Source organism: Polyergus mexicanus, unplaced genomic scaffold, assembly GCF_030449975.1.
Source record: "Polyergus mexicanus isolate NDT 795.1 unplaced genomic scaffold, iyPolMexi1.0 SCAF_10, whole genome shotgun sequence".
NCBI classification, from domain to species: domain Eukaryota; kingdom Metazoa; phylum Arthropoda; class Insecta; order Hymenoptera; family Formicidae; genus Polyergus; species Polyergus mexicanus.
The window spans coordinates 9,056,352-9,069,880 of record NW_027223330.1 but is presented as its reverse complement, the minus strand read 5'-3'; the positions used below and the strand labels follow the sequence as shown (position 1 = coordinate 9,069,880).

The 13,529-nt window shown below is 30.1% G+C and overlaps 1 protein-coding gene across 14 annotated transcripts in view; it reads right to left on the bottom strand.

The window, feature by feature from the left end:
- Camkii (Calcium/calmodulin-dependent protein kinase II) overlaps positions 1-13,529 on the bottom strand; it is a 70,935-nt gene that overhangs the window by 44,910 nt on the left and 12,496 nt on the right. For 10 of the 14 annotated variants that reach the window (XM_070302809.1, XM_070302810.1, XM_070302814.1 and 7 more), the window contains exons 3-10: positions 11,229-11,288; positions 8,811-8,865; positions 7,590-7,728; positions 7,237-7,339; positions 5,624-5,802; positions 5,284-5,406; positions 4,421-4,504; positions 1,054-1,114 (exon numbers count right to left, since the gene is read on the bottom strand). In XM_070302809.1, the coding sequence (XP_070158910.1) occupies positions 1,054-1,114; positions 4,421-4,504; positions 5,284-5,406; positions 5,624-5,802; positions 7,237-7,339; positions 7,590-7,728; positions 8,811-8,865; positions 11,229-11,288 (804 nt within the window). The remainder of the gene's footprint in view (positions 1-1,053; positions 1,115-4,420; positions 4,505-5,283; positions 5,407-5,623; positions 5,803-7,236; positions 7,340-7,589; positions 7,729-8,810; positions 8,866-11,228; positions 11,289-13,529) is intronic. The other 4 variants (XM_070302812.1, XM_070302818.1, XM_070302822.1 and 1 more) reach the window with 1 other exon arrangement.

Below are 13,529 nucleotides of genomic sequence, written 5' to 3'. Positions count from 1 at the left end.
TGAGTGCATTGTGACAATTCGAATTACCCAGAACCTTGTTGCGATAAATATGTACGCAAGAAAAAGCTTCGATATAATACTTGCTCAATTGCAAAGTACATTTTTCTTAATCCTTTCGCTATTCTAGACAAGTATATAGATTTAGAAGCGAGAAACAATTTCATAAAACATTTATTTTCTTACTTTGTAATATTGTTATTTTGCGCTACTTTACATAGACATAAAAAATCTGAGATACGTCATAATTATAATATTATAATTTTTATTTTGTTCAGTTAACTTTAAAAAGATTTAGCGTAACGAAAGGATTCGTAATTTATCATTTTTCTTTATAGCAAAAAATTGTGTCTATTTAATATAAATGATTAAAATCTTGTAACCTCTGGGTAACGTACCGTGATTTTTGCAGGACATGAAGTGCGTGCCATATGCATTGGCTATATGGGGTAGATGGGAGCTACACGAAGTAGATGGAAACACATCGTATCACGATAATCAATGTGCCGAACGAGCGAAGATGAAACGCGATTGTTTGCTCGATAAGCGCCTAATTAACTGTGAACTTGCATCGACGATGATTTTCGGAGAGCCGATCATTGACGCGCTGTTATGATATAATTTTCCGATTTCCTGTTCAACCTCGCTCCTTCGATTACCTAATATAAGAGAATATCAACAGAAGGACTCTAATATACTTCTGTGCATGAGCGCAAAATATATACAAGTGCTCCATTCTGCAATCGTTTCTATGAATAAATATTTTATGATAAAATGACAAATATTTAACGATGAAAATATTGCACACACGATTGCACGATGAAGTAACTTTCTTTTTTTTTTTTTTTTTAAAAAGCAAAAAGGCAGATAAATATATCCTCTACATGGCGAGAATGCAAGACGAATCGAGGATAGAGGGAAGGTGCATGACTCGGATGATTAAAGGGATGAATTCGTATAATAGATACACGGGGAAACGTCAAGTTTCATAGGAAATATAAAAGTACTATCTGTCGTAGACCGTATAGAGCGCTGAAGAGGGCCGGAGGTACTTACCCTGTGCATCATACTTACTGGAAAAATTTCGCGTTGCCAGCATAGTCGTCAATATAGCGCCCTGCAAGTGAAAAAGAAAGATAATTATTTATCAGCCGCTCCATCAAACAAGAAGATAACAAGTCCCGTGATAACGAAGCAAATTTCTTCAAATAATATATATGGAAAAGTTACTCGTATTTTAACAAATATTAGTTAATTAACTTTTCCTCATAATTTAAATAAGTTTTTAGTAACTGGCAAATATATATGGTATATCAATAATCAATTTGACAAAAGATAAAACAGCGAACTTTTATGATTTATGTCAAAGTATTATTATAATAGATGTTCTGTTTTTTTCTATAATACTAATAATGTAAAAACATTGATTATGTTTTTATAAAATCATTTATATATCTTGCATGTTGCTCTTTTTTTGTTGTTCGATTTATGTTATATTAATTTATATTTTGCTGCTTTTTTGAAAATTCTTGATAATGCTTATTGAAAGTCATTCGACTTATTCAAATCGATGGATGTTGCAATTTTCAATTAATACGGGGTGTCAATTTCATTGTTCTAGATTATTCTGTATTATCGTTATCTTGCCTAAGTTTATAACAACAGCATTAACCATGAAACGATATAAATAAGCAATTTTCGTAGGAACATCATCGTCGAAAATTGTCATTATCAATACTCATTATTATTTTCTTTTATCTTTTTCCTTCGTCAAAATCAACGTGAAAAATATTGCGTTAATTGTTAGCCGTTATCTGACGCTGATTGGAATTTAATTACCTTTAATTACTTTGCATGCGAGTGAACGAAGGAAAGTCGTTAAACTTTCTCACTTCTACTCGGCATTTGCACTTTTATGAGCCAAGCTTTAATCAGTATTCAGCTTCGACGTAGCTGCCACTTTTACATATTTGGCCAATTACGTTTTTATCGCGCACCTTCTGCCGCCTATAGAAGTAATAAACGGTAATAAACAAGGGTGGAGAGAGGGAGGCACGCTAGAGGACAATATTTATCGACTAGAAAAATATGTGACGTGTGGATGATTATATCGAGAATCAAACTCTTTCGCTTTCCAGGCAATTATTCTTACAAATATAATATAATTGCGTCGCGTTGATATAAGCGATCCCGTATTTGATTGATTTCGCATATACGTTTTCGCCGAATATTATTACGATAATTTTTAATAAAGCACAAATTATCTATTTAACACTTATTTACACCGTTGATTTTATTAGTTAATAAATAAATTTTTGTTATTAAATTATTTTTTTTTTAAATAAATAATTAGCGATAGCTAAAATCTTTTCAAGATAGAATTATCATTTTGATAACGTATGTTGAAATGAGGTATATTTTCTCTATTTGCTTTGTTATATACTCTCAGGATAGTTTAAAAATTATTGGACCCTTTAATATAAAATATTTCAAAAACAATAAGAAATTGTACCGGCTGTGAGAAATGAACCCGCTTTAATATATGTCAAGACGATCCGTGCTGTGTAAGCTTCTGTAAAGAATTAACTCCGAAAATTTATAAAAATTGAAAAAATTAACATGTATCGATCATTTCTTAGTAAATATTTGAGATAGCATTTTTCAGAAAGACAATAGAGTTCGCGCTTGTAAAATTAAAAATTAAGAAAACACACGGATTATTAATACAGGCCAACAAAAAAAAAAAAAAAAAAAAAATTTATTAAGTGACTTGAAAAAATTTTTTTTTGTCGGCTTATGTAATTATTATAATAAAAATTTCAACTAATAATATTGAATATAATACAGATTGCATTATTAAATTACATTCTCTCGATATAAAAACAAAATCAAAGCATCAGCTAAACTTTGATCAAAGTATTTAATTTCGAAGTCTCGTACTCTCTCTCTCTTAATTTTATTAAATTTAAACTCTTTGAGGGGGATAGGATTTATCCTCGCACATGTCTCAAACTCTTGACGCATTTCGACAACGGCAAGTGAATGTGTCGCACATGTAGCATCAATAAAAAGTGGTACTCTCTCGCTCTCGTACATTGCATGTGCAAGTGTACTGTGATTGCAAACAACAAGTGGAATCGTACTACTTCGATGCGTGCTATTGTTTAATCGCCAGTGACTCTTGTCAAACATAGGGCTGTTGGTAATACAACGCCCATGGGATAGAGAGACATTATCGGTTCCTAACAGAACCGCTGTCACTGACCAAAGCTGCAAGAGTTTATCTGCTAGAAAACCGGATTATAACGATCATTTTAAAACAACTTTTGTTGATAATTTTAACAAGAGAGAGAGAGCTATCCATATATCATATATTAAATATTATATTTTTTCTAAATTTTTCAGGAATTCCGTGTGAAATTCTCTAAATCGTAGATAGTAAAGGATCAATTAAAACAATTGTTAAGTGTTTTATATTAACACGATCGTACCTTTTGACTTATAAACCAATATATAACAATTAAAAGAATTATTAAAATAAAACCTACATATATTTTTTTATTTGGAATTTTTTTTCGACCTAAATAACATGTTTACAAAAAATTTAGTAGATTTTTTTTTTTTAATATTATACATACTGATGTATATTTGGGAATTGATTGCTCTTATTCAATAATGACTTTCAAGAAAGAATCGATAAGTTAAATTTAATACCGCTGGTTATCACGCTTTGTATTGTTCTAATTTTATAGATGTTCGTAACACGCAGATTGAATCGCTACTACTCTAGAACGATATCTAGACCGCAAAGCGGATAAGTAGTACATGATAAGCGAGCATAATGGATTTTGCATCTGTAAACAGTCAAGGATATACACCAGATTTTGCGATCAGTTAGAATACTTAAAATCGCGAATCATATAAGTTTTGATCTCTTGACAACTTTCGTTAGAGCAATGCAATCATACATTTTCAAAATGAGCCTCTAATAAATGTCAAATTCTATTTATCTGGTAATTAAAATGATCATTCTAATATATGAATGTTTGGCTTAAATGTAATCCTTTTTAATTAAGATAAATAATATATAAATCGGTAAAATTTTTAAGAATAGAAAGAATAAAAAACCTGCTTATCTAAAGAATGTTTCATGTTTTAAACATAAAAATTTTAAATCTCATAATTCATGATGTCACGATTTTCATTTAAAATTTTATTTTTCAACGTTTAAACGGAAAATAATTATTAGATATATATACATTTCTCTCGAAAGTAAGAAAAGGAATTGTTATTTACTGTTATTGTTGGTTACTTTAATTATTTAAATAACAAAATGCAAATTCATGACAAGGAATCGCAAAAGCATAAGAAAATATATATAATGAAATAAAAGTTTTTAAGAAAGAGAGAGAAAAAAACTCACCTTTAACTTGCGCCTTGCATTGAATTTCTTCAAGCAGTCCACGGTCTCTTGTCTGTGCACCACAGATGCAACACGCTCACGTTGCTAAAACACAAAATAAATGGAAAATATATTAAACATCGTCCTTAGAAAACAATTGGATTAAATCGTCTAAGATTAGATCTTATACTTTAAATAATTTCATTGACAATGCAATTTTATTAATACGAAGAAGAGATCAGCTGTGTGTGAAAAAGAGAGAACAAAATATATATATATATATATATATTAATTCGTACAGAAGTCAAATATATAAACAAATAAGCAACTTTCATATTTAAAATGATTCGCTTTCAAAAATTTTGCAATATTATTCATAGAAATATATAAAAATTCAGATTGTGAAGAAAACTTTCTGTTTTTACTTATAATACGATATAACTATGTTTCGTTATTTTATTTATCAATTAATTTATATTTTTTATTTTATTCGATTTGAATAATTTATTTCTCCAACACATTTTTGCATATTTAAAATATTATATACATATATTGTGTATAAATTATATAATTCTTTTTAATATGTAAAAATGTATAAAAAAAGATTATTGTTTATGAAATATTCAATTGTCCCGGATCATTTTTACCTGCATATATGTATGTGTGTATGTATATATACATATATATAAAACTGTAACTTGTATAATATTACATTATCTAGATATTATGGAAATATTTCTGCGATATTTGTAGTAAAATTTCTATGTAAGAATTAAATAAAGACTAATCTCACACATACATATAGCGGAGAGAACGATGTTATTTTCTAGATTGTTTATTCGTATAATATAAATCTATGCTACGTAGATTAACGATAAACTTACGCAAATCCATGGATGCTTCAATGCCTCGCTGGCAGTAATCCTTTTTCCTGGATTCACTGTCAGCATCTGATTGATAAGATTCTTGGCTTCTGGCGTGACAGTGTCCCATTCTGGACTCGGATACTGCACAAAATAAGCGTAAAAACAACGTTATGAAGAATTTACATAATTATTCAAGCAATTACAGGAAAATTGTTTTATCAACCAAATTAAACATTGGACTTCTTTTACACAACGTATTCTTTCCTTTTTTCTTAACATGGTACTTTTTATCAAGCTTTTAGATAAGATGTTTCAAAAATTCAAAAAAAAAAAAAAATGAGGATTACATGACACGTACGTCGTACGATCCGGCCTTGATCTGCCCGTAAAGTCGATGTTGGTCCTCGTCCCAAAACGGCGGATAGCCAACAAGAAGAATATACAGGATAACACCGCACGCCCATATATCAACTGCTTTCCCATATGGTTCCTTCTTTAGCACTTCCGGACTGAGGTAACCAGGTGTTCCAGCAAAACCTTTTTACCAATCATTCAAATTCATTTACTTTTCGAAAATACACAATGCGTACGAAGGATTGAAAGGATCGGGGCGTTACGTGCGCGAGATCACGTTTTGGGTATTACTGTTTCTTGTCTAAATTAATTCCTTCTTTTTAAAAGACAAACAACGGTTTAAAAATTTTTATTGCGTTTAAAATATATGAAAATAATTATAATTAAAGTTAAAGTTACAATCGATTGAAAAATTTGGAATTTTACAGTAAACCTGATTCATTAATAAAATTAAGTATACTGTAAGATTGTTCAAATCGATATTGTTATAATTTTAATTCGAGATAATTTAGGGAAAATTTTCAATAATAACGGGTTATTGTATTTATTATTTATTTAGTTTGATCAAAATATTTATATTTCAAGATTATAATTGCGTCTACGAAAAAACGGCATTAAAAAAAAAAAAAAATTGTATTGTCGCTTACATCTAATTTATTGATATGTGACAAGAGCCGATAAATATTATTTTCGCAATTTACGAGATCTTTTTCCTATAATTTTTGTAAGACGACATATCGAAAAATGCGCACAAACGCGATGACGATGGCAGAAGAGGGGAGGAGAATAAAAAAAAAAAAATATTTCTCTAATTAATAATCACACAAATAACTAAATCGTACAGTCATCAGTATTATTAAAAGATTTTCTACTTTAATCGTTTTTATGACATTTCTATCATACGTATAATTAATTGATAGCGCGCACTGTCACGTAATCATTATGATTGCATTCAGAACGCGAATCGAGTTGGTCGTTGGTGCAGTCGAAGTACCGGCTGCTTAATTAAACGTCTATGATTGTCTTTGGAAGTATATTACGCCAGCAATAACGTTGGATTTCTGGGTTATTTTACATTTATTAGCCACACCGTTTCCACATGTATATTAAATCGCGTTTCAAAAAAGATTCGGAATTTGACAGTAATATATATATATATGTATATAAAATAATAAATTTTTTGCGCGTTTCAAATAAAAAATTGATATTTTAATATAAAAATAGCTTGACTATAAAAACTTGATCAATTAATGCAAAGAATTAGAAATATTCGATGATTTTGCATTCTAGCAAATCTCTAACACGAAACACTAACAATCTAAAAGCTGATGTAGGGATTGTTCAGCCATTTTCAAGTTGTTACAATCTCAAATAAATATAGCCAGTCAACAAAGCGTAATTATCCGCCACGATAATCCTGCACAATAATCCCTTTGTGGAAAGGGACGATCCGAATATTTGTGTCACTAATCAAGGTTCAAATGTCACCGTGTATCATAATCGTGCACGTATCATTCCTATTCACAGGAATTGCCCGCAGTAGCATCGTGTCGTCATCGACAATAAAAGCTGAAGTCTCGACGGATTAATTTGCTGGCAAAATTGAATCCAACTTACCATACCATGCTTGTGCTTCACCCTGTACCTCAATTGCCAGACCGAAATCCGCTAATTTCACAGCCGCCCCTTTTGCTTTGCTCGCTAGAAGTAAATTTTCGGGCTGCAATAAAAAAATGATAGATTTGTTGCCATCGTCGAATGTATCTTCCCTCTCTTCTTGTCCTCTTTTAATCTATAAAGTTTTCGTGCGCGGGACATTCCGTAGAAATCATAAAGAATAAATAAAACATGAGACACGAAGGTGCTATGTGGAAAAATACAATAGATTACGCGGACACGCTTGCTCGATTTATTTCAACGTCGGCTCTGCATGCGCGCAGTTCGCCTCAGCAAAAATTTTCTCTACATACTTTTAGATCTCGGTGCACGACTCCGTTATGATGGCAGTGGTGAACGCTTTCCAAGATTTGTTGAATACAGTGCGAGGCGTCGGCCTCGCTGTAGAATTCCCGGGCGACGATGTCCTCGAACAGTTCCCCGCCGGTGACTCTGTAAGGTGTTTTTACGTTTCAATTCTATTTCGCAAACGTGTTGCAAAATCACATGGAAATCTGCGGAGTGGCAAAACTTAGGAGGTAAAACTTAACTTCGCAGATAAAATGAAAACAAAAATTTTTGATAAATAGTAACGCGTAAGCTTGTTTTTAGAAAATCGCTTATATTCGAGTCTCTCATATAAAAGGATTCAAGATTTTTCGTAACATAATATATGTATATAAACAGAAATACTAATATAATATTTAACTATATGATACATAAAGATAATTATTATGTCAAAATACGACAGAAACATTGTGTAATAAAATCTCTCTCTCTCTCTCTCTCTCTCTCTCTCTCATTTAAGCAATCATTTATAATAATAAATATGATTTGCAGAAATGTAATATTTCTAAGACAATAAAAATTTTGGAATTAAAAAAACAAGATAAAAAAAGTACAAATTATTCAAAATTAAAAGCGATTAATTGCCTGAGCAGTGAAAATTCAATGAGTAGAGTCGAAAATGTTACGTGGCGTCAATGACAAAAAAATTGAACGAAAGATGAACGGACGAAATTAAAAACCTTCATGACCCATGTGAATTAATTGGCGGCATTAGTAAATTAACAGTGTCGTGTCATGTATATAGAAAAAAAAAAGAAAAAAAAGAAGATAGCAAGCGCACGTCATTTTGACATGCATTTGCTATCTGGGAAGATTTATGCACCTCGCAAGTCACAACGTGACGAATATCTGTAACTGAGCAGGGTTGCGTTAATCTCCTATAAAAATTAAATCAGACACGACACTTTTTCGTCCCCATAATATTAAAAGATCGCATAAAGGATCGTTATCTGCAATTAGAACCCACAATTTGGCGTGTTATTGTTTGCCGTTAAATGCTTGTTAATTGTGCGTTCTCATTACGATCATTCTAGATTTGAGAATCACTATTTTTCGAATTCTATAAAATGCACAGTAATAGTCTGTCTCTTCGTGCTTCCTTTTCTTTTTTCCATCGAAAGAGAATATAAGAAAACATACATAAGAAGTAGATCTAATAATAATAATAACAATTCTAGTATACTTACAGATCAAAGACAAGATAATGGAAATTCTCTTCTTGTATACTATCGTGCAATCTCACTGTAACAGAGAAGATGATAACATAAAGTTACTTGTAATAGCTTCGTATTCTTATTTTCAGACGTATCTTAAAAAGGATAATGTGACTAATTACATATCTCACTATTAATAATAACTGATCCATTCTTTAGTTATGTATCTGTTTTATCTATAACTGTGTTTATTATAGATTCTCTTCTTTCCTCGATAAAATCAAATAATATTCAATATACAAATCTCCTATAGAGATTATTAACTGACATAAGATTTATTTAACAAATCGAATTAAAGAAAGTTTACATTTATATTATTAATAAATATTTTTTAAATTAAAAGAAATTAAATTAATATTTTAGAGAGTTTATATTTATAATATTAATAATATTTATAAATTTTTAAAGAAAATTTATATTTTTTAAATATTTATATAATAATTTTGATATTTATTCATTCTAATGTATACAATTTAGGTAATTTTCACTTTGAGCTTAGATTTCATATTTGATTTATTTCTTAAAATTTATACATTTAATAGTGTCGTAGTATAGCATTGGATGAATGAAAAGAATGGAGAAGATACATTATTCACAGAACGTAACATATTATTATTTAACTGTTAAAAATTGCCACCTTAGTTTATTAATTAACTAACGAAAATCTCAATTTTTTCTCAAGCTAACTGTTTCAATTACTGTTTTATTTATCGTTTTCTTAATGGAAAATCCCGAGCAGGGACATCAGAAATCGCGGACGGTCTCTAAGCACATACGCGGAATAGTGGGAATAGTCACGTGAAAAAGCAATTGGTTCGGGGGGTTGACGAAGCAAACTAATTTTAATTTATCTAATAACATAAACATTACTATTAATAACGTATAGGAAATGGCAATATTAACGTTAAAGTTACCATTAATAACAGTAACACTATCGATACAGGATACAATTTTTTCTCTGCTCTCCCCCCTGATATTCTCCAATTTCCGTTCCTGAGCACCCCCCCCCCCTCTCTGAGGATTTCTCATCCTAAAATTTCACCCCTGAGCGATTTCTTTCTCCTCCGAGATCGCCTTCTAATATTATCCTCAACAATTTCCCCTTTCCTTCCCTTCAACATCTTAAATAGCATAACTTTGAAGAAGGATCGCAAGAATTTTCAAAGAGGCTCACACGATTTCGAATGAGTATTGTTTCATACGATTTCGGGAACGAGTCGGACAATTGCGAAAAAGAGTCAGGCAATCGCGAGAGGGAGTCAGATAAAAATCGGTTCCTTAAACGTCTTTTAGCGCGATTCTCGCTTTTCTCACAATTCCCATATCTTAGGGCATATTTTGTATAGAGCGCGACCCTGTAGATTGCAAGATGGATCTTAATAAACAGTCCCTTTAATATCCCGATCGCAATTTCGATCTAAACTCTGGAGAAAATTCTCCCCTTCCACGATCCTTTTTGAGGTAATCCAATTTTATACTTTTATCTTTTATAAGACATTTTGAGTTGATTTATCGTATTATTCAATTAACCATTGTAACAACCAATCAGAATTAAAAATTCTAACGTAAAATCTTTTCGGGTTGTTCTGATTGATAAATCTAACTTATACATATAACACTCACAATAACACATATAAATACACACTCACATTCATAATATATTAATTTTAATAATAGCTAAACAATTTTAATAATAATTAAATGTATGTATAATTTATCGTATTACTTCTCTTTTAATTAACTTAAATGAATAAACCAAATTTTTATAATTAAAATCTCTTAATATTTAATTAATCCGTTCTTTTTCCTGCGTCCCGAGATAGAAAATCCTATTCTATGTAATAAGAATTAAGTTACTTTACTTAAAAGGATCGTCGAGTTAATAATTTACTAACAGAGAGTAAGAACGATCCTTTTGGACGTCGACCTGTTTGGGCACACACGCATATACGCATACACACACGCACACACACACCTATACAGAATGACCCATTGTAATACATAAATGACTTTGCTGAAAGTATGACGAACAAAAGAAGTAGCTAGTATATTACTAAAACTCTACTACACGTATGTATGTATGTGTAGGTACATATTGTACATACATACATATATTTGATTTTTATACTCGATTTTTGTAATTTATCATTAAACATATAAGCAATGATTCGCAGAGGGTATATTTCCGAAGCAGTATCTATTCGCGAATGTCTGCTACATGTACATACTACATAATCGTGTCATGTGAAAATCATTCGTTTCACCATAATGTGCCGTAAAATTAGCATGTAAATGCGATAGGGGTGAGACAGCTTCTTGCCATCTTTAATATATTGCGATTGAAACGATCGCAATTTGCATAAAAAGTTGAGAGAAATAAAATTGACTTACCAATATTTGGATGTTGCAGTTTTCTACATATTCGCGCCTCACGCTCAAGTTTTTGAAAATCTGCACAATAAAGAAATATTTGATTAAATATATAAAATAGTATATCAATAATTTAAAAACAATCAAACACATACCTATACGGTATGGAAAGATTGCAGACATATTGCAGAATAATTTTATTAAATTAAAGGCTTATAAAAAGCAATATTAAGCCGGTTATCAATTGCATTTATTTGATAAAAATTAATCAAAAAATTACACACACACACACACACACACACACACACACACACACATATATATATATATGTATATATATATATTATAATATATATACGGTGTAATATATATATGCTTCGCATTTGAACACTCTTCAGTGTATATGTGTGTGTGTGTTCTTTCATCATATGAAAGAAATCTGTATACATTGCATTATTATAAATACATTACATTGTTATGTCGTTATCTATATATTTATTTATATAGATGCAATTTTAATGATCAGCAACATATGTAAAATTATCAAAATGATTATGTTTTTGTTTTTAAATTATTTCAGCGTGTGACAGATCTTATATAATTTCTAACTATTGTTTTTTTAAATATAAATTAATTAACTCGATGTTACTAACTTTAACAATATAAATTAAATTACACAAAAATACTATAAGCATAAATTACTTCAAGGGAAGTAAAAAATAAATATTTGCTTTATATACTTATTAAACGGCCGATCAATTTAAAAAAAAAAAAAAAAAAAAAAAAAAAAAAAAAATCATTACTTATGTTAGAAAATTATTTCCACATCAGAAAATTTTCATTCGTATAATTCTTTGTCAAACACAAGTGTGAACTATCTTTACATGTCTTTTTTTTTAGAATAATTTAATTGTTATTGTAACTTAGAATAATTTAATAATCCTATGACGCAAGAATTGTTTTCAGGAAGCACTTGTTAATGCAACGAGATACGCGTAAATTGACCGACAAATTTTGTGAAATTGCAGTATTTTGAGATTGAGCGGAATAACGTTGGATATAGCAGTGAGATAGAATTCAATTATGTGCAGATTAATTGGAACATTTACGAAACGTTATCACTTTCGGAACTTTATTTTTCTATCAATCTTTTTCCAAATTTCTCGCGGCAAAAGTAATTTTAATTATATTCTATTTAATTGAATATTATATTATATTCTATATAAAAATTGAGCTTGCGTGCACAGCGCGCCCACACACACACACACACACACACACACATACACGTACGCACGCACGCAAACTCTGTTCACAATTATTTCTTACACTTACTCATCTCTTCTCTCGAACTTTTTTAAAAACTATCATATTGTCTTAAAGTACATATCTCGAGCCACTGCGTTTTAAATAAAAATCAAATTGAGTAACAAAAACTTTTACATAATGCAATCTCTTTGAATAATTCTGCGAGTTATATTTTACGCGTTTTATAAAGGCGTATGTCTCCGCAATTGCATTGATCGATAACATCCGTCAATTCTCATCCATGATAAAATATTAAAAATCATTCTGATTTAATAAGGGAGAACAAATCAATTTTCTTTCGCGTACAAATTATTTATGACTTGGTGTTCCCTTAATGGGGACAGTCCGTTAATCGATAAAATTGTGTCTGGGATAACAGTTTTTACAAATATCATTATTCACTTAATACTCGTAATTATATTCGATCTATAATAATATGTACCTATAAGAAAAAATAAAAATACGAGAGAAAAGTTGCACTATATATATATATATATATATTATATACACGCACGCGTACACGCACGCGTGTACGTACTCGTGCTGTTCAAGCGGATCATCTCCAATAGATTACGCAGCAAACAGGTTTATTAGTAAAAAAGTATTTTCTTATTTTTATCTCGCTATAGAGCCTTCTACAACACGTCCTCAAATATATGTGTATATATATATATATATGCATCTTTATAAGAATTATGTATATAATGTATAAATTTTTTTATATCTGCATTTTGCACAATGTTAATTTAATTAAAAAATTGTAAAATATGAGCAATTCATTACCGAATATGCGCGATATTATAATTATTATGGATATAAAAATTGATCGTTACTGTAATTACTAATTATTATTGTAAATCCTATTCACTTTAAATAGCGTAAGACACTCGATTACTTAAGAAATACATAATTGTTGAATTATGAAACATTTATGTGACGTAATACCTTGGAAAGATCGCATTTCGGCAAAAATAACGTAATCAATCTCGTTTATCCGGCAAACACGTTTCATAAAAG